This window comes from Gracilinanus agilis, chromosome 3 (assembly GCF_016433145.1).
Source record: "Gracilinanus agilis isolate LMUSP501 chromosome 3, AgileGrace, whole genome shotgun sequence".
NCBI classification, from domain to species: Eukaryota; Metazoa; Chordata; class Mammalia; order Didelphimorphia; family Didelphidae; genus Gracilinanus; species Gracilinanus agilis.
Window position 1 is genome coordinate 390,547,364 of NC_058132.1, and position 23,523 is coordinate 390,570,886.

The window sequence follows — 23,523 nt, forward strand, 5'->3', positions numbered from 1 at the left end:
GAGAGAGAGAGAGAGAGAGAGAGAGAGAGAGAGAGAGAGAGAGCGAGCTCAGGCTATCTCTCATCCTATATACAAATTGTTTGCTACAAAGGGTACTAAGAAACTGAAGCTGAAATGGAATCAATATTGTGTTAAAACCTGACTTCTCTGGCCTAGATTGTCAAGCAGTTCCTGACAAATGAAGGTTGATGGATGGAAAAATACTGCATTCCTTAGTTCAGTTTCTCCCTCATTTTCCTCATGCCAGGTGAATGTTCTTTTATTTATCTACAATTAGGTTTGCTCAGCCACTGCTCTGCTGGTCTTTCTCAGGCTGTCAAGCACATATCAAATTGATTGAAAAGGAATGGCAGGTTCTCTATTTCTATCTTGAGTTAATCAAGGGTGTGCCACAAAAAGGGAGAATTTTTGTAATGTAGAGATTCATAGATTTTAAAAAATATTGTCTGCATAATATAATATTAATTTTTAAATGTTCAATATTATGATACTAAATAATAGTCGACCATGTTGTATATGTAGCATCTGCAAAGCTTGATAATTGGGTGGACTAAGTAAAATATAAAACTAAAAATTAATGAGACTGAATGCTACAAATCATTCACGTAAGGCTTTCTTATTATGCCTCCACATTTAGGGTTTAGAATCACAATTTGGTTAAATACTGGCAAACAGATTATTAACTAACGATTTAGGATAGCATAGAATAGAAGAGAATAACTTATAAAACTTAATAGACAACATCGGTTGTTTTCCTAAACTATGATGTATTTACTATGATAATTACTGCAGGTCAAGAAGATATATCATGCTAAAATTTCACCAATATTACCAAATTTCAGAAATGGCAGGGATGTAAGAGATCAAATAGCCCAGCCTTTTGGGTAGGAATACCCTCTACAAGATCTCAGACAAGTGATTATCTAGTATTCACTTGAAGACCTTCAGTGGTGGGGAATTTGGTACTTTTTGAGGAAGGCAGGCTTATGTGTGGAGAGGTTTAAATGTTTGATATGATTTCCCCCCCAACCCCTTAACAAAGTACAGATCAGTTTCTCTACAATTACCACTCATTGTACCTAGTTTTGCCCTCTGGAGTCAAACAGGATGAATCTAATTTGTTGGGGGAAAGAGAACAGAGGGAACAGGCTGGAGGTGCAAAGACAAATTTTACCTACTTCCAAACTTTAGTTTGGTTTAGTCCTGCCCTTGAGACAAAAAAAAACCCAAACAATATTGCAACCATTTAAAAACCATTATTAACATTTCTATTAAGATAGTAGAACAAAAGTGTCTTTTCACTCTCATTATTTCCATAAAGTGGTTATAATGCTGAACATGGAGTCAGGAAGATACAAGTTTAAAATCTGGTATAGGTACTTTCTAATTCTGTGATACTGGGAAAGTTATTTAATTTCTCAAACATGATTTCTTCATCTATAATAATAATAGCCACTTCCCAAGGTTGTTGTAAGGATCAAAGAAGATAATGTATATAAGGCACTTCTCAAACTTTAAAGTACTTTATACTTTAAATACTACCTATTGTTGTTACTGATAATGACCAAATAGTAAGACGAGAATGTGATCTGGATTTCTTCAGAGAAGTGAGGTGATACTTGTATTTATTTTTTCCCTTTGTTTTAGTGTTAGGACAAAAAGAAAATATATATTAAGTGATGTATAAAATTCAACCGGCAATTTCTAGAAAAATGTTGGTATAGAAAGTTTTAGATAAAAATAAGACTTCTCTACCCCATGCCAGAAATTTAGAAATTCTTAAAAACAAACAAACATATAAAACTCAAAATATATCTTCTCAAGGTAATCTCCACAGAAAGGGGGGGAAATCCAGGACAGATTATATTACTGATTCCATACTCCAAGTCCTTTACTTCAACTTCAAAATTTATTGCAAGTACCAGTCCCATACTCTTCCATCCAAAACCTGATTCCATGGGCTCCATTTGGAAGCTGCTACAGCAGCTGTTGATTCAAAGAAATTTGGATACTATCTATAGGTCAGGTGGACTATTTTCAAGGGTTTTTTGTTTACCTCAAGAGTTTATCAGAATGAACAGGCTTCAAGGACTCTGAGTGGTTGGAAGAACTGAAGAAGGAAGGAAAGAATAGTATAGTTGCATTAGAATAGAAGGTAGGAAACTATAACAAAAGTTATTTAGGATGCTCCAGGAAAGGAAATATTACACAAAATACTATACAAAAAAGTACAATAGAAAATAATAGAGAAAAATCAAAAGACAGGAAATTTATAACAGCAGATACCTATTATAAATATATCTTACCTGGGGAAAAGGAACAGGAATAGCCTCAGTGGTCATAACATGAAGGTAGTTTCTTTTGCTTTATACTACATTTCATATTACAAGAATTAATTAAAGTAGTATTACAGAATATTACCAGAAGTATCGTAAGCAGAAAATACACTGAAATTTGATTGATTCCAAACATCCCAAAGAATGATCTACTAGATATAATGCATGAAGAAATGTGATTGCAAAGCTCCAAAGCTCCAAGGTCTATGGAATACTGCAAGAGGCTAGAAGAACAATTACATTATCTAGAAACTCCAGTTAGAAAAGTGCTGGACTTATCAACAATGACAAAGTAAAGAAAATATTGAACTATAAGTAAAAGGCAGTGAAAAGATCATTGTCTATGGAAGCATAGGATGTGTGTTTGAATGTGCCTTTGTTACATTATATATCTGACCCTAGTTAAGTACTTAACATTTCAGGACCTTAATTTACATATCCATGAAAGGAGGAATTTAACAAAATAGACTACAAGTTTTCCACCAGCCCTAAATATATGATTCTCTAAAAAGTCAAAGCTTGCACCAACTAACAATAACTTATCACTTGAAGTTCAACATCCTATGTGAAAAAAAAAATAGGACTTTTTATAATAGAATAACTTTGAAGCATTCTTGGGGAAAAAAATAGCTGAGATTTCAAAAGGCAAACTAAGAAAGGTAATTCAAGTAATCTTGAATGACTAGAAAAGGTAAAGTCAAGATGCAGTGAATACATCCTATATAGAAAAGAGACTTTCCCATTCTGGAAGGCAGTTTGGAATTATACCCAAAAGGCTTTAAAAGAATGTATGTCCTTTGATTCAGCAATACCACTACTGGGTTTGTATCCCAAGGTGATAAAAAAATGGGAAAAGTTCTCTCAGAATAAAAATATTCATAGATGCACTTTTTGTGATGTTAAAAAATCAGAAAATGAGGAGATATCCCTTGATTAGGGAATGGCTGAAAAAACTGTGGTATAGGATGGTGATAGAATAGAATTGTGCTATAAGGAATGATGAATTCTTGATTTCTGTAAGAACTAGAAGGACCTCCATGAACTGATGCAGAGTGAAATAAGCACAACCAGGAGAACACTGTATACAGTAACTGAAATATTGTGGGATGACCAAATGTAATTGACTTTGCAAATAAAAGCAATGTGATGACCCCATACAACTCTGAGGGACTTAAGAGAAAGAATGGTATCCACATCTAGAGAAAGATCGGTAGGAGAAAACATGACTTATCCTTCATTTGTATGGGTATATGATTTGGGGTTTTTGTTTTAAAAGATTAATACAAAAATGAATAATACGGAAATAAGATTTGAGTGATAATATATGTATAACCCAGTGAAATTGTATGTCAACTCCAGGAGGGGGGAGAGAAGAAGGGAGGGAGACAACAAGAATGATGTAACCTTGATAAAAATAAAAATTAAATTAAATTTTAAAAAAAGAGACTTACTCTTCTATAGTCTAACTAGCTTGGAGGGTCAATAAGGGAAACTAAAGGTTGCGCATTTAGAACAAAAATGGTCAATCAATAAGTCAGAAAGACACAAAAGAAAAAGAAGGTAAGAAGAGGAAGGAGTTCATTTTTTTAAAAACAAGAAGATACACAATAGAAAACTTTCAAATATAGAAGTGAGCTGGGACCTTTTAAATCTTATTTAAGTCTGCTCATACAGAGTTCTGATTGCAAAAGAAAAAGGAATCAAAATCCATTGATTCTAGTCTGGGCCGGCAGAAGTTGAGGAGGAGGAAAAATTAGAAAAAACAAATACCTATTGCTGGAAAAAATATTGCTTTTTTGATGAAATAGTATAATTCCAGAATTTTAAAATGTTACATAAACTACCAGATAAAAATATGTTTCCATTAATAAGTGCCTTGCTTCTAAAGAAACTGACTTAAAGTAGCTTATAGAAAAAGGAAAAGTAGCAACCCTTAATAAAATATGGAGAACTCAGATATATAGAGAGGTACAGACAAGTGAAGGTAGTATTTCTTTGTATGATTCCCATGGATAGACAATCATTTTTGGTACTATATGTTGACACATTTCTAATAGTGCCCATTCATCATATTTGGTCAAGTTTGTTCTGTTCTGAAGCTTATACTGATAAAGATTTAAGTCATTTTCTGGTATTCTTCATGTAGCAGTTAAACTTAGCTCTTGAAATGTATCATGAAGGTATTAGAAGTGTACAGTATAATGATGATTCATAGAGTATATCAAAGTAAATTTATATTCTTTATATTTAGGCTAAAAGTTAGGGCAGTGATATTTTGATTGAATAAAGAAAACTATGAATCACTTCTACGACTTCATGAGTGATCCAACTTTAGATAAAATTCAAGGTTTTTATTATTATTATTGAATGAGCATTTGCTACCATACTGAATTTATGGTCCATTATTCTCCAAAGCATTTTATTTTTGTTAAATTCTTTCCCACCTGGAGACTGGAATAGAAATAAAATGCTGAAAAAAATTAGTGTTTTTTTAAATCAACTAATAAAATATTGGTTATTTAAAATGTACAGATAATAAATCCCAAACAATATACTTTCTGCAATTAGGAAAAGAATATAGACAAAAATAACATTTTAAAATTATTTCTCTCACACTAAATGTTGATCTGTTATGTTTTACTTTAAGAACTCTAACCAGGCTGTCATAGTTTGTTTTTATTTCATAGATATTTCTGTCTCATTTCACTATGGCCATCTAAACATTCCTATCTTTGCACATTGTTCACAGTTCTAAAATCTCTTGAAAAGTTACTCTCACTTCCAAGTCCTCTATAAATTTCAGTCCAACAAGAAATATACATATTTTGAAGTTTGTTTGAGATATAATTTGGAAAGTATTTTTGCATTTTTTGTTGTTCAGCCATTTCAGTTGTATCTGACTCCTTGTGACTCTGTTTAGGATTTTTTTGGCAAACATTCTAGAATGGTTTGTCATTTCCTGCTCCAGCTCATTTTATACATGAGAAAACTGAGGCAGAGTTAAATGGCTTGCCCAGGATCACATGGCTAATAAGTGTCTATAGCCAGATTTAAACTCTCAAAGTTAAGTCTTTCTAACTCCAGTCTTGGCATTTTATCCACTGTGCTACCTATCTGCCCATTTTTATAACATATAGCCTCTTAATTAAGAAAATGTAAAATACAAATACAAATAATATTAGGAAGAATTTCTTTACTTTGAATTAAAAGCTTTTCACAGCTCCTAAATATTTCTCCTACTTTTTCCCTGTGGGGCCAAGAAAACCACGTATAATCCATCCTGTAGGTAACAGTCCTTTGAAGACTCAAAAGCTGTCAACAGCCTCCTCTCTTCTTCCTTCTGTTATTCATCACTTCTTTAGGCTAAGAATCTTCAGTTCCCTCAACTGATTTTCATATGGTTGGGCAAAGAATACTTCTTGGAAGAATATTTGTGCTACAGATTGCTATCTGGTTAGGGATTTTCTCAGTTCCAATAGTGGTGTGATTAGATTTGAGATGCATGATCTAAATGCGTAAGAAAAAAATCTGGCAATTACTGGGTATTCTCAAGTATATGATCGGTCTTCAACAAAACGCATTCGAATTCTCTTTGTCCCTTCAACATTTCCATGAGTTGTATGAAGAACAAAGATGTCTTGCTTTCCATTCATTAACCATTTTTAATAGTAACATTTCATTTAGATTCCCTCTAATTGCTCCAGTTTTTTTTAAAAATGTGATGAACAAAGCATGACAGCATAATTGTCTTGTATGAGTCTCATAAGGAAGCAGCTAGGCATTGCTTGAGAGTCAGGAAGATCTAAGTTCAAATTTGAATTTGGCCACTTGCTTGCTGTGTCATTTATCAAGGTCATTTAAAAAATCTAATCCTTTAAGCTTTTCAATTTAATCCTTTTCAATAAGTATGAAGTGCATACAGTGTACCTGAAATTTTATAAGCAACAAAGAAGCAAAAACAATGATTAAATAGTCCTTGACCTCAGGCAACTTTCATCTGACAGTGGTGGGAAACTTTGTTAAATCTAAAGGTATATGCAAAGTTAGTGATCATATTCTTCATTTGATTTAAACTCCTCATTAATGATTGTATTAAAGATCAATAATATCTTCCATAGGCCTGACCTTTAGAACTTCCTTCCCACTGGATAGTAATCTGACAATCACACTGATAATTACTTGTTTACCCAACACTTGGAAAAATATGTTTAATGATATCTTCTTTCATAGTACAGGATAGATAGTAGGTATATAATAATTATTTCTTAACTGCATAAATTAATGAACAAATAATTGTTGCTAGAAATGGTATAAATACATACGTATCTATTTGTTATTTATATTTGTGCTATCTCATTCAAATTTTTATTACCATGCTAATATTAGATACCATATTGTGATCAATATTTCCATGTATTATGACTAAATTTCTATTTCCACTCACCAATATTGATCACAGACTATACTAAGCATTAGGAACCCAAAGAAGAAAATGAAATTTTCCCTGTCTTCAAGGAGCTTATATTCCTTCATGAGAGAAAATGTGAACTTAGCTAGGAATACAAAAATTAAACAATGGAATTAGGGAGTAGCAGCAATGATTTCACAAATAAGGTAGTGCTTGAGTTGAGAGGTGGAGACGGGAAAGGAATACATGCCAGCCACATGAGAGAGCCAATTCTTTCCTACAGAAAGAAGATAAAGTATTTTACATTAGGAGTATTGCAAGGGGACCAATTTGACTATAACAAGGAATATGGTAAAGACAGAAATATATAATAAGTCAGGAAAGGCAGGCTGGGAAAGGATGTAATGGATGTTAAAAGTCAAATGAAATATTTGTAAAATGTTTAATCCAAGTATTAATAGGGAGTCAATGGTATTCTTTTAGAAGAATAATATAGTTAGACCTGAGTTTAGGAAAATCATTTTGATATCTATATAGAGGATGAAGACTTGTGCCAGGATATTATAATAATCCAAGTGTGATGAGATTCCACTAATATCCCAAGGTGGTTGTGGTATCAGAGAAGAAGAGGGATGGATGCATTTGTGTAATATCCATGCTTATCAGGCATAAACTTCATGAAGATCCCACAAAGGAGACTGAGAAGGAAAAGACAGATAAGAGAACTAGAAGAGAATGATGTCTTAAAAATCCAAGGAGAAGAGAGGATCAAGGAGAAGATGGAAATTGACAGTATCAGTGACAGACAAGTGACAAGTCAGTGAAAGAGAGGTCAAGAAGCATGAGGCCTGAGAAAAGGCAATGACTATTTGGCAATGAAGTGTTCAACAGTAACTTTGGAAGAGAGTAGTTTCAATTGAATGAAAAAGTCAGAAGTCAGATTGTAGAAGAGATAAGAAGAAAGTAAAAGGAGGGGAAAGTTGAGGCATCTATTTTAGATAGTCTTTTCAAAGAATTTAGCCATGAGGCAGGAGCTAGATGAGATAATATTCGGTGGTGATGGAAAGATCAAATGAAGATTTTTTTGAAGATGAAGAAAACATAGGCACACTTGTCACTTAACCTCTTTGGAACTGTCCTCATCTGTAAAATAAGGGGATTAAATAAGATGACCTCTGTTGGCCTTTTCAGGTCTATAGCTATGTTCCTCTGAGCTATAATCTCTCTGCTGTACTCCAGTTCTACACTACCACCTGCTTATTGGATATCTCTATCTTGACATTTCTGTGCATTATACATATACTAATACATACACAGGTGTACACATGTATACAGATATATGTTTATGTATATGGGTACACCTTGCTGGTACAATGGATAGAGTGCCAGGGGAGTCAGGAAGACTCATCTTCCTGAGTTCAAATAGGACCTCAGATATACTAGCTGTATGACCCAGGGAAAGTCATTTCATTTGTTTGCCTCAGTTTCCTCAACTGTAAAATGAGCTGGAGAAGGAAATAGCAAACCACTCCAGTATCTTTGCCAAGAAAACCCTAAATGGAATCACAGAGTCAGTCACAACTGAAAAAACAACAAGCAACCAATATATATATATATATGTATCTATAGATAGACATATCCTAACTGTTTATTAATGAGTATGTACCTTTAATTAGAACAACTAAAAAACAGAAGATTTCAAATCTATTTATTTTTACCTAAGTTTCTACTTTCAGACATTATAGTGAATACTAGAGTGGTAGCATGGGGGGGGTGAGAGAGAGAGAGAGAGAGAGAGAGAGAGAGAGAGAGAGAGAGAGAGAGAGAGAGAGAGAGATGGGACAATACCCAAAATCAATTGATCTGAGAAAAATGTCCCCCAAAGATTTACAGAGAAATGTTGGGTATTACTTCAAGACATTGATCTGAGATAAATACCCAAAATTTACAGAAAAAGCCCTTATTTATAGGAAAATCCTGATATAATCAAACCTCCCTCAAGGGATTATAGCATTTTTGCAAGGGTTGGAGTCAGGTTTTAATCTAGAAATAAAGGACAGGAATATTATAGAAAGAGAGCAGTTCAAGGCTGGATTACCAGGGAGAGGCTGATGTTTTACAATGGATACAAGGATACAATGGATTCCAACCATGGGACTTGACCACCTGGGAGAAGCGTCTGGTACAATGGGAGAGACTTCTAAGTCAAAAGGGCACTTAAAATTTGATCATTGGGTAGTTCAGGATCTAAGACAAGGTCATTCTGGGACCCCCATAAGGCAAACTCCAAAGAGCCAACACAAAACACTTACAGGCTTTAAGGCCTTTGTCCTGCAGGGAGAAGGATGGGGTAGAGGCATAGGCTTTCTAATAACTTGAAAATAACACACTAATTTCTCACTCCACACACGAATAACTTTATAATAGCTTCTTAAATGTTCTTTTGTCTACCAAGGCCTCACCCTCAATATATCTTTCATATATGACCCCTCCCTTAAAATAGCAAATCAGTTCCTAATATAATCTTTATGACTTTTCACATATCTTTCTCCTCTCCAGTCACCTAGCTATCATTTTATTCCAGGACCATAATGGATGATAGGCCTGATAACATGAGAATGTAGGAATTTGAATTATAAGGATGATTTTCTGAAGTTACTGATCTCTATTGATCCTATGATAAACTCTACTCAATTTGGCATGTAAGAAATTTTATAATCTGGTTCCATCTTCTTTTCAAGCTTTATTATATATAGTACTATTCTTACACATATTCTATAAATTCCAGAAAAGCCAAACTATTATCTATTTCTGAACTCAGTTTTTATTTTCCACCTTCATGCATTTTCATGGTCTATCTCTTATTCCTTAGAATGTATTCTCTATTCAGACTTTCAAAATTTCAGTTATTCAGATCCATTCAGATGTTCTTCCATAAAGTATCCCCTATTGCTAGCAATCCTTTCCTATTTAAATAATACCTTATCCCCATCAAGATATATAACTTTTTTATTATTTCATTTTTGTGCTCCTTTTCTTTAACACAGTGATATGTATCAACAATAAAAAATGTTTGTTGAATCAAATGGGATGGATTGAAAGAAAAGTTTGGAAGAACTAAAAATATTTAGCCTTAAAGAGACATAAATGGCACATAATCGTTGTTTTCAAGTATATGAAAGAATCATCTGAAAGAGGAATTAGATTTGCTATGTTCTGCTTCAGGGAGCAGAACCAGAAAACATTAATAAAAGCTATAGAGACACATATTTTGGCTTGGTAGAGAGATGAGAGAATTTCTAAATAGATATAAAAAAATGTACCACCTTAAGACATAGTAGGCTTCTCATGATATGAGGTCATGATATAGAAGCTGGATGGCCACTTACCTAAGATCTTGTAGACTAGATTCCTATTAAGATAGGGTTTAGACCCAACAAAATACTTCCAAAGTTCTTTGTAATTTAGAGCCTCAGCCATTCAACACATCTGGAAAAACTGGAACTATGCAACCAAAGAAGGGTACAGTTCAGTAAATTCGTAATCCTTTTATAAAATTCATCATGTAATACATATTAGTCAGATCTATAACAATTCACACAATATCTTCATTGAAAAGATATCATAAAGAGTGATAGAGTAAAATTTATCAGCTCTTAAATTCTTCTTTCCTATAAAAGTAGGGACACAAAAGTATCAAATATGCATGTGTTAGTGATATTTGAGTAGGTTACCTTTAAAATAAACATTTTATATATAAATATATATGTATATGTATATATATATTTATACATATACACACATGAAACCATGTATATCAGTGGATGGAGTACTGGACCTGGAATCAGGAAGATGAGTCTTCCTAAGTTCAAACTGATCTCAAACATTTACTAACTGTGTGACCCTGGGCAAGTCTTTTAATTTCATTTGTTTCAATTTCCTTATTTGTATAACTAGCTGTTCATTTCACCATTATAGTTCAAGTCTAGATATGACTTCTTCATAAAGATTTCCTTCCAGATGTTCAGTACCAAAATGTTTCTTGCAAAGAAGTCAAAGCAAAATCTAAAAGTGTATTTGCATAAAAATACATAGTAAGAATAGTTGAAACTCAATGAGGAGACACACTAGAAAAAGTCTAACTAAAAAGAGAACTTATATAAAATATATGCTGCATAATGCTATCCATTTTCTAGACACCTCATTATATTACCACCTCAAATATAACTAAATAAATACTATTGCCCTTTCCTTTTGGAAATTTTCTGCTGGAGATTACAATGGAGTGGAGGGACTTTATATTGAGGAAAATAATCTTAACCTTTGTTTTTTATGCATTGTATTGATTTCATCATCAGCATTATCATCATCATCCTCACCACCAAAAAGCTAGTATTTATATGTCACCTACTATGTACCAGGCACTTTACTAAGTGTTATAAATATTATCTCATTTGATTTTCACAACACACTTATCCCCTTTTACATGTTAGGAAACTAAGACAAAAGTAAGTGACTTGTGACAATCAATTAAAGAACATATACATAATATTTTAACTACCATTCTGTGTATTCTAGTTTTTGTAGGAATTATATTTCTTAGCTAGCACTGTGAATCATATTAAAATCAAGGTGCTAGGCTTAGTGTTGAGAAGACCAGAGTTCTAATGCTACCCGTAAAATTTAACCTACACAAGTCACTTAGTTCCATTGAATCTATTTCCTCACATACAAACAGAGAATTAATCAATTTCTCAAAGGTTAGTGCTAGTGCATCGGAATAATTTATTGATNAGAGAGAGAGAGAGAGAGAGAGAGAGAGAGAGAGAGAGAGAGAGAGACTAAGAATAGATTCTTTGCTATATGTTGGCCTATATGTTGTTTTTAAGTCAATCTTTGGATAGTAGTTCATGCTTATAGCACTTTTTTTGGCATTAACATTTATCTTTCAGTGATTTGGCCTTATGAATAAAGATGTAAAGCACTCTACTCACTTCATTTTCTGATATATAACAAATACTTTCCCCAGTGAAATGCTACAATGAGGTTTTTCACTGTTTAAAATGTAAACAAATAAAACAACTGAGGAACAGGTAACCATGACCCTTATAACTACCACTTTCACATAATCGATGTGTTTAATAATCTAAATTATTTAAGAAAAGTGACAAGAATTCTGGTAATGCTTTGCTTTTTCAAGTGTTAAGAGAGGCTCTTTAAAAATATGCATGATAATTCAGTAGCTTTAGTTATAAGAAAAGCATAGACTCCCAAAGCAAAAAGATACTTTAAAGATAATCTAGACTAAGATCTTTATTTTATAACTGGAAAGAAACTGAAACCTAGGGTAGTTAAGCTGTTTGCCCAAGATCATACAATTAATTAGTGGAAGAAAAGCCGTTCCCCTTGATTCCTAATCCAGTGCTTCTCTCCACCCCCACCCCCATAGACTTGCTTAAAGCATAGGAGGTTTGCTATGAGTACTATCAAAAAAGCAAAATGTGTAACAAAGGTTTGACAAAGAGTCAATGATCCCAGTCAACTCCATGAAGGGATTTTTTGTTTTGCTTTTGTTCCTTGCCTATTCTCTTTCTTTTCATGTTCATGGAATCTATGTTCTTGGAAAGGACGTTTCTGAAATGAATTGGAAAGTGCAGGTTACCATCAAAAGTTAGCCTGCTGTTTTAAGTAATTATGTTCTGAATCAAAATCAGATAAAGGACTGGAACAATGACAATGCAATTACGTGGCATAGTATATAAATTATTGGATTCGGTGTCAGGAAGACATGAGCTGAAATCCATCCTTATCCACTTACTAGCTATGAGACCCTGGATAGACCACTTAAACTCTCAGTGTCTCAGTTTCCCTATATCTGAAAAATGAGAGGATTGGATTAAATAGTCTAGAACTATCTCTAAATCTATGATCTTACAATCCTCCTGGTAGAAAGAAGTATGGTTCAAAGGTAAATGAAATGTTATTAGGTATTTGATAAATCTGACTCTGTCCTAAAAGTTTGACACCAAGAGGTAAAGAAGATTGTCTTTTTTGATTATGGGGTGGGGGTTGGGGAGCAGATTCTTACTGAAGAGAAAGATGAAGAACCGATGGCTTTATGATTCTTGGGAAAGAGTGTCCAAAGTACTATTTATTATCTCTTCTACATCAAGGGCAGTCAGGAAAGTAGCACTGTTAGGATCTGGAAAATCCACACAAAACTTTTTGGTCTTCCCTTCATACCAGAGAAGAAGTCTGAATTTTTTTTCTTTATCTTTAATGCATGTTTACAATTCCTTATCATAAAATTTGACTTAAGCATTTGGCCATAGGCTTTATGTAGGTCAGTGTTAACATTTCTAGGCTTTGTGTGTCATCTGCTGGCTGCTGCAGTTTCTTTACAAACTTTAACTTCTTACTAATTTTGACCTTAAATAAGAAATTGTGTATTTATTTATGCTATTAAAAGATAAAATGTGTTGATACTATAAAATACTATACATATATTTTATATGTTTCGAAGTTTCTAAACTTTTTCTGTGTCATCTGAATCTCCCCTAAAATCCCTCAAATTTCCCCTTTAATCTTTTGTACCAACCCATGATATATCAAAACTACTATGGAGAAAATCAGAATGTAGAAATGATACTTATATTTTCCCTAGTCAAAAAGTAGTTGTGAGCACAATAGTATTCCATCACCAGCATATACCAAAATTTGTTCAGCCATTCTCCAATTGAAGGACATACCCTCCTTTTCCAGTTTTTTGCCACCACAAAAAGTGTGGCTATAAATATTTTTGTACAAGTCTGTTTATCTATGATCTCTTTGGGGTACAAACCCAACAATGGCATGGCTGGATCAAAGGGCAGGCATTCTTTTATAGCCCTTTGAGCATAGTTCCAAATTGCCAGCCAGAATGGTTGGATCAGTTCACAACTCCACCAGCAATGCATTAATGTCCCAATTTTGCCACATCCCCTTCAGCATTCATTACTCTCCCCTTCTTTCATTTTAGTCAATCTGCTAGGTTGAGGTGATAACTCAGAGTTGTTTTGATTTGCATTTCTCTAATTATTAGAGAACATTTTCTCATGTGCTTATTGATACTTTTAATTTTTTTATCTGAAAATTGCCTATTCATGTCTCTTGCCCATTTATCAATTGGGAATGGCTTGATTTTTTTATACAGTTGATTTAACTCCTTGTATATTTGAGTAATTAGACCCCTGGAATACTATTGTGCTCAAAGGAATAATAAACTGGAGGAATTCCATGTAAAGTGGAAAGACCTCCAGGAGTTGATGCAGAGTGAAAGGAGCAGAGCCAGAAGAACATTGTACACAGAGACCAATACACTGTGGTAAAATAGAAGGTAATGGCCTTCTGTACTAGCAGCAATACAATGATCCAGGACAATTCTGAGGGATTTATGGAAAAGAATGCTACCCATATTCAGAGGAAAAACTGCAGGAGTAGAAACAAAGAAGAAAAGCAGCTGCTTGAACACATGGGTTGAGACAGACATGATTGGGGATTTTGATTCAAAACTACCACACCAATGCAATGATCAACAATTTGGAAATAGGCCTTGATCAATGACACAGGTTAAAACCAGGGGAAATGTGCATCGGCCAGGGGTGGGGGGAGGGCGAGGGGTGAAGGGGAAAGTAGGAGCATGGATCATGTAACCATGTTAACTTTACTAAAAAATGAATATTAATAAATGTTTAAAAAATAAAAAAAGTAGTTGTGAGAAGGGCCTATACTTTTAAATGAACTGAAGTTTAAACTTTGGTTTTAAACCAAAAAAAGAAACACTAAAACATATTCTTGTGCTGAAGAGCTAAAACCTTAGGTAAGAACTAGAGTTGAAGTCAAATGAAGCAAGTCTGTGACCCTTTCACATGTGTTCCTTATTTGTATATACCTCCTTGTATATTCAAAATCTTTACACTCACTGCATTTTGGGAGAGAGTGTCCTGATTTCTTGGGGAATAGATCTATTAAAAGTAATCTTACATTGTTTCATTAGAGATCTTTCATTTGAACTAACTTTATTCTTTGGCTGCATAGTAACATCAGAAGAGGCTCATGAAGTATGGTTTTGAGTGGATGAGGACCCACAGAATACTTGGCAGTAGCTTTGTTGATGACCCCATATTTAAGGGAGGAGTGGTGCTCCAAGTATTGCACTACTATACACATTGATTTTCAGAGTGTAACCTAAAACTCTTTCAAAAAACTTTAAAATCTCAAGCTTCTACTCTTCTATATTACTCATTTGTTTGGAAGAAATATTGGTTCAAAGCATTCTTCATTAAATTCATATTGTTCTTACTCTATTTTTTTGTCTTGTTGGTCAAATCTATCTCTTGAGTTATGTGATTTGGGAAAGAAGTGGTTTCACTGATAATTTTACCAAAGAGTTGTTTGAAAACAATAGACAGAGTTGACATCTTCCCATTCACATACTCAAAAATTAATAACACTTGTAAAATATTACAAAACATATTGAGGTGCACAAAGGAATGTTTAACATGTGTCCTTATAGCATCATATTAAAAAGATTGAATGAAAGAAATCAGAACCGTTAGCCTGTGAAAGTGGAGATTCAGGGAATACTATATATATGTGTGCATATATATATATATATATATATTTAAGAAGGATTGTAATGTGGGATTATGTAATATGGATTTTGCTTCTATCTAGTAAAAAGCAGAGTAAGGACCAATGAAAGTATAAAGCTACATAGAGGTAAATTTGGCTTAACATAATGAGAAATGTGTTATTATGCCACTTTTTTCAGAAATGTAACTGATAGGGTATCATGTTCTTCATTACCAGAGGTCATCAAATGGAGATTATATAGTCATTTCCTAGGGCTGCTATTGTTCTTCTTTGGTCTAAAATTAGACAAAATCATGAATCCATGAACTTGATTTAAAAAAATTTGGTAAATGTATTTTAATATTATCTCTGTATTTTAGTTTACTCATTTAAAACATTATTCTAATAACAAGTTCATAGGCTTCATCGAATTTCTAAAAGTAATCATGGAATACGACCAAAAGGCTAAAAATCCCTGGAGTAGATGATTTTTAAAATTCCTTCCAAATCTAAAGTTCTATGAATCTGTGATTCTGAGTAATGATTACCTCTCCGCTTTACCTTCATATCTCACTTCTACCATCTCGTGGGAGTTGCACTGAACAGTGGAATAACTGTACATGAAAAATATACTAGCAATATATTGAACAACCGCAGTTGAATCCATTAAAAAAAGTGGTTTTCATATTGTGAAATAGAAATAAATTTTCTTAGAACAGCTGTTCTGCTTTGGCCATCATAAGCAGTCACTACATACTTTAAGATCAGGTGCTGGAAGTTAATTAGGACCCCACATGAAAGACACAACATTGGGTGTCATTGATTTTTTCCAAACCCTTACCTTGAGTCTTAGAATCAATCCTGCATATTGTTCCAAAGCAGAAGGGTGATAAGGACTAGGCAATGAGGGTTAAGGGACTTGCCCAGGGTCACACAGTGAGGAAGTATTTGAGGCCAAATTTGAACCCAGAACCTGTCTCTGGGCCCAGCTCTTAATCCACTGAGTCACCTAACTTCCCCTAGTGTCATTGATTTTTGATATAGTTAAATCTTTGCATAGAACTTTAATTATAAAAAAATACATTAGAAAATTTTCCACTTACTAATGTGTTTGGTAACTAGAAAAGTGACTACTCCATTTTTTTAAATTCAGGAATATTAATAATAACTTATTGAATCAAATGAAAAAATCCATCCAAACCTGATGAGGAATGGCTTTCATATATTTCCTAACAAGAGGGCTTTCAGCCTTCACTTGAATGTCTCTGGTCTGCAGAAATTTCTGCCTCCTGAAGCAGCATATTTCACTTAGCTTTAATTTTGAAAAAGTATTTCTTTATATAATAATGTTTGCTTCTTTGCAACTTCCATCTTTCACTCATAGTTCTTTAATATTGGATCAAGCAAAGAAAGCCTAACCCTTCTTCCATTTAACAGTCTGGCAAATACTTGAATATAACTATCATATCCCCCCAAAAAATTTTTATTCAGGCTAAATTTCAGTTCCTTTAACTGATTCCCAAGGCCCTTCACTACCCTTGATCATTATCCTCTAAAAAGTCTCCCGATTATAAATGTCATCCAGTCATTTTTCAGACTTGTTTGATTATTTGTAACTCCATTTGGGATTTTCTTGGCAAAGATACTGTGATGGTTTGCCATTTCCTTCTCTAGTTCATTTTACAGATGAAGAACTGAGGCAAACAAAGTTGAGTGACTTATCTGGGGCCACACAGCTAATATGTGTCTGAGGCCATATTTGAACTCATGAAAACGAATCTTCCTGATTCAAAATCTAGTGCTCTGCTCATTGTACCACTTAATTGTTGCAATTATCAATACATTTTCTAAAATATTGGGCCTAGAATTGAAATAACTACATCAAATATAATCTTATTAGAACAAGATACAGCAGGGCTATTACTTGCCTGGTTTTCTCTTGTCTACACTGATAAATTTCTCAATATCTCCATGTCTCCTTTCAAAGAATAAGTCCTTTACTTCTTCCCTTGATTTTATCAACTCTCTTCTCTTTTGAAAACTTGTCCAATTAATCATTCTCTTTGTTATCTTAATTTTCTCTTTTCTGAATCCTTCCCCACTGTCTATAAACATACCTTCATATTTTGCTACCTTAAAATGCATTTTCAGTAGAAATTATATATACATACATACATACATACATACATACATACATACATATATATGTCTGCAAGGGGATTCTCTGAATATATTTAATGGCTTCTTTTGATTCTTTTTTGTTCCCCCATCCCAGATAAATAAATTAAACTACTAAATTTGACGCTCTCTCTAGTTTAAGGTATCGCTATTATTTGCCTATCAAATCACCACAATTCCTTGCTCATGAGTTACCTAATGGCAAGCCATCAAAGAAATGACATTGACTTCTGAAAAGTCATTGGCAGAAATGTTCACATCTATGTGAACACATGAGGAGGTACTTCATATTACCCAGCTGCTTTGACTTTCAATAACTTCAATCATGCCTTTTAGTGATTTTCAGGGAGCATTTGCAGTTATGTGTAATTACTGTTCTTATATTGAAAAGGAGAACCTGCAGGGCAGCATGTCATTTTTATTTATATACTACAGAGGGAAAATCACTATACAAGGAGGAGGGGAAAGAAAGGTCTCACTGGCATGAATATGAAAGGATCCCAATCAGTGAATCTGACATTAAAATTATGTGATCCCCAAAATCCATTTTAATACTAAGTTAGGAAAGCAGTAATTAGACCATTTTATGCCAGATAAATACCAACTCCTGGTGATTGTTGGTAGTATTTAGTAAAGAATAAAAACACAAGTTCATTTTTAAGAATTTTAAGCAATCCATAGATTGTAGCATTCATCAATTAACATTTCATAAATATGAAATCAACACACTTAAAAAAATCTAAATTGAATGTATATTTAAAACCAGAATGCAAAGTACTGACTTCAGTATGCTGATGGATATGTTTTTGTTATGATTACACCTAATTGCTAAACTCATGATCTTCTGCATCAGGGTGCTCACTTTACTGGCAAGTTCTCTGATTTTCATAATGTCTATTGATAAATTTCCTGAATAGGAAAGTTTCAGGGGCAAATTGTGTAAATCTAAAGATAGTTCAGTTTTTACTTTGGGATAAAAAATGTATTAGAACATAGGTAGAAGGGCTTTTGAGGGGGTGGTAGGAGTACTTTATGACATAACTAGATTAATTTCATCAATAAGTATGAAATGCCAAAAAGACAAAGCTGAGGCTCACCAAAGGTATGACATATATTTCTAATAGGTGCTCAGATTCTGACTAGAAAATGGTCTCCCTGGAAATGCCTCCAGATGCCTCTCACAAAGCTTTTTATCCCCTAGTTCCAGCTACTGTCCCCTTCTCCCCATTAAAGTTGCCAGATTGTTTATATTTGGGGATAAAATGGAAGAGGCCATATGGTAAACTTATTTCTTTTTAATATCTGTATTCTTCATGATAACCAATTTCCAAGATTTAAAACTAGTACATTTCTCTTCTCAACCTGAAAAGATACATTTTCCCCATAACTCTTTAAATTAGTATTTCTATGTTCTGAAGACTAAAGCAATGTTTCAGATGATAAGACTCAGCAAGTATGCTGCAGGGCCAAATATTTTTTAAAATATATACACAAATATATGTATAATCCAGTGAAATTGCTTGTCATCTCTTGGAAGGGGGAAGGAAATGGAGAGGGAGACAACAAGAATGGTGTAACCATGAAAAAAATTTTAAAAAATTTAAAATATGCACACATGCAATATATACATATATGTGTGTATATATGTGTATATAGTGTATTTATACACACATATACCTTATAGGATTCACTATAGCAAAGGCTTGGTGCAGAATTAAGTATTTATTAGAGGAAGAATAAAGTCAGAAACTAGAAGAGAAGATCCTCATCTGATACATACTGACTGAAAGTTAACATTCAGGTAGTTGAGGGAGAAACAAAGTGTTAATAGATACAGTTTTTGTTCTTTCTTGTTCAGAACTGAGAGGGAAACAGCTGGAAAAATCTACAAGTATAACATTCCAAATTCATGTTGGTTATAGTTGAAAAAAGCTAGGAAAAAATATAGAATCTTAGAGGATTAGTACTTGAGATTAAAGATCAAGCCTCCAGGTTTTTCCTTCATAAGTAAATGAAGGTATGAGTGAAAGAGGTAAAGCAAACAGAATAAATGATTATACCTCTGTCTTTAAAATTATAATATCTCTTCTAGCTTGGATTAGGTGAAGTGACTAAGTGGTTGAGAATGGCTCTTAGTATAAAGCAGCAATGCATCATTGGAAGTGGTTTATGAGGACATGTAGGAACTGAGGCCCACAATTGCATTTCAGTACCTGGAGTAAGCTCTACATCATTTGGGAAAAATATAAAAGTTCAGTTAATTAGGAGGCACCTCATTATCTGTAGGTGCTTCCTTTGCTTTCAAATCTCCTTCAAATATCACCTTTTATTTTAAATATGTAAATATAGGCATTTGTTTAAAATATATTCACACACCGAATTTAATTTACCTTATTTTCCACTTATAATGTATTTGAAAGTAGAAATATGCATTCATCTTTGAGATGCAAGTAGTCATTTCTAGAGAAACATGAGGGTTTTTCACTTTAAAAAAATGTAAAGCAAGACCTCCTAGCAGCTACAGGCATCTACCCTTGAATTTGTATAGGGATAAAGCATTTCTTCCTCTATTCCTGTTTCCCCCATTTGTTTCTCCATCTCCTGGTAGAATAGCAACTAGATAAAAGCCAAGTAGGTTGTAATAATTCATTACAAATAATCTGTTAATTAATGAATGGGAAAAAGTACTGAACATGGAATAATGAGCTTCCAGTCTTATCATTCCAATGAAACTCCTCTCTCCAAAGTTACCAGTGGTCTCTTAGTTGGGAAATCCAATGTTTTTTCTCAAACTTCTTTCTCCTTGACCAGTCTGTAGCCTTTGACATTGTTGGTGACTCTCTCCAATTTTATTCTTTCTTCTCTCTAGGTTTTCAGAACACAGCTTTCTACTGGTTCTCCTTCTAACTATCTAATTGCTTCTTAGTCTCCTTTGCTGAATCCTTCTCCAGACCATACCCTCTACCCATAAGTATCCCTCAGTCCTATGTCCTGGGTCCTCTTCTCTTCTCCTTTTATAATACCTCATTTAGTGATCTAATTAGCTTTCATGAAGTTAATTACCACCTCTGTGTTGATGATTTCTACCTAGCTTGACTCAAACTCTGCTAACTTCCAATCTTGTATCTCCAATTGTCTTTCAAACATCTGGGACTGTATATCCAGTAGATATCTTAAACTCAACATGTTCAAAATTGAACTCATTATCTTTCCTCTAAATCTTCTCTCACCTACCATCCTTATTTCTTTAGAGGGCAAAATCTTCCTCTCAAGTCCCTCAGGTTCACAACTTGAGTTTTTAAGTCATCCTGGATTCCTCACTATCTCTCACCCCCCCACCCTCATATCTAATCTGTTGCCAATAGCTGTCAACTTAATTTAATGTCTCTCAAATATATTATTTTCTCTCCTCTGACACCCATGAACTCTTGCCTGATTGTTGCAATAACCTACTGGCTGGTATACCTGAGGCAAAACAGGGACAAGCAACTTGCCCAGCGTCATGTAGCTAGTTAAGTATCAAACTAAATTTTAACTTAGAAAGATGAGTCTTCTTGACTTTAGGCTGGTAATCTATTCACTGTGCTCCCAACTCCCCACTCTTCATAAGTTAGCCCCCTCCTTACTTTCCAGGCTTCTTATACTTTATTTCCCCCAAAGTACTCTTCAATTCAGTGTCACTGTTCTCTTGACCTTCTATCTCTCTGTTCCAAGCATTCTCATCAGCTGTTTCCCATGCCTGGAATACTCTCCTTCTTCCACTCCAACTACTGACCTCCCTGGCTTCCTTTCATCCTGAATAAAACTCCATCTTTTATTGGAAGGCTTCTCCAAACTTTTTAAAATTCTAATGCCTTCCCTGTTAATTAATTTTCTTTATCTTGCTTTGGATATATTTCTTTGTATGTTGTCCTTCCATTGAATTGTAAGGTTCTTGAGGGCAGGGATTCTATTTTTGCCTCCTTCTATATCCCCAGACCTTAGTACAGTGCTTGGCATATAGGTGCTTAATGTTTGTTAAATTGATTGACTGAATTAAATTTTATCTCTGCTCCATAATATCTGGGTAACTTTGGGTAGATCACCTAATCCAGTGATGGTGAACCTTTTAAAGAACACATGCCATGCCCTTCCCCCAGAGACTGAGTGACACTCACTCCCACCCCTTACCCCAGACAGGGGAGGGAAGCACTCCCATTGGATTTCTTGACAGAAGGTAGGTGATGAGAGAAATGTCATCAGGCACAATGAAGAGGAGGAGGGGAGCAGCTCCCCTGAGTTCCTCTGCCTTTCTGGTAACAAACTCTGACAGGTGACCGGCATGTGCCCACAGAGAGGACTCTGTGTGCCCTCTCTGGCACATATGTCATAGGTTTGTCATCATGAACCTAATCTCTCTGGGCATCATTTTTCCCATTTGTATACTGAAGGAGTTAAAGTGGATGCCTTCAAAAAGTCTTTCTGGGGGCAGCTGGGTAGCTCAGTGGAGTGAGAGTCAGGCCTAGAGACAGGAGGTCCTAGGTTCAAACCCGGCCTCAGCCACTTCCCAGCTGTGTGACCCTGGGCAAGTCACTTGACCCCCATTGCCCACCCTTACCAATCTTCCACCTATGAGACAATACACCGAAGTACAAGGGTTTAAAAAAAAAGTCTTTCTGGTTCTTGACCCACAATCCCACTAATTGCCAGAAACATTTGACTTCCTCTCATTTGGTCTGAAATTTCCATCTTTAGAGTCATTATAGGGTTTGGTATTAATTTGAGGTAGTTTGTCACATTAACTTGTTGACATGTTGGGTCCTAAAAAGATAAAATCTTGAAGAGGTAAATGTCAAGAGTTTAAGGAACATTTTAAAGAGAGAAGAGAGTAGTAGAACTTACCTTAATATCAAAGGGACCTGTTTGACTTGCTTGGTTATAAAATTCCAATTGACTCTTAATTGGGATCAACCACAATGTCAGATGATGCAATTCTTCTTCAAATTGCACAAAATTCTTTAATAGGACTTCAATTTCTTTTTGTTTTTCAGGTAAATCTTTAGAAATCTGAAAGAAAATAAGATCCACAGAGCATGAGCAACAATTTTCAACACTATGTTAAAGGTTACCTAATGTATTATTAATTTAATGTAATTTATTGACTGGAAAAACACATTTCAATATTAAAGTCCTTATCAAAATATTTACTTACTAAGTAGTCAAATACTACTCAGCATCTTAATAGCACGCATTGGAATAGTATTAACATATTTCCCAGTTAGCATTTGATATTCATGTATCGGGCATCTTTCATTAATCCTGTTTCAGGACAACTTCAAGGTAGATAAATACTGATCCAATTTCAGAAATTAAAAATTAAACACTGAAGGGTTCAATGAATGCCTTGCTAGAGACAAGTTATTTGATGTTAATAAGAGAAATATAAATCTCTTTACTCCTAAATGAATACTATTAAGCCAACGCAGTGTCTTTAAATGAAAACTAAATCAAATGCACATTTTTCTTATGTGTTGCTAGGGCAGCTAGCTACTTCCATTATTCTTTAATGGAAAGGCATACTGAAAATGAGGTGGATAGTATGCAGGACGCTTAAGTATATATTTTTACAGTTCTCTTCCATCTTTCCATGAAAATCCGAGACAATTCAGGATTAGAAACACAAAAGAGTGGTAGAAGGTAAACACAGGCTAACACAGAGAGTAATAACAGTAGCAATTTTTCTCAGGTTTCTCAAGTAACAAAAAACAACACCCCCCCATAGTGTATTTAAATAAACAATAAATATATTTATAAGAATCAATTAAAATCTATAGTGTAACACACGTTTAAACAGTTTCATTTAACTAATAACTATTTTAATAACTCCATAATGTGGTAAAATCCATTAATAACCCCCAGACCTGCTGTGTCTCTCTGTGATACCTCCAGAAACTGAACAGTTACTTAATTGGCCACAACAGCTTCAAGGTTGGAGACTGTGCATCTTCA

General features: G+C 34.2%; 1 protein-coding gene across 2 annotated transcripts in view; it reads right to left on the minus strand.

The window, feature by feature from the left end:
• DMD (dystrophin) overlaps positions 1–23,523 on the minus strand; it is a 1,921,557-nt gene that overhangs the window by 821,483 nt on the left and 1,076,551 nt on the right. For both annotated transcript variants that reach the window (XM_044670154.1, XM_044670155.1), the window contains exon 46: positions 22,417–22,581. In XM_044670154.1, the coding sequence (XP_044526089.1) occupies positions 22,417–22,581 (165 nt within the window). The remainder of the gene's footprint in view (positions 1–22,416; positions 22,582–23,523) is intronic.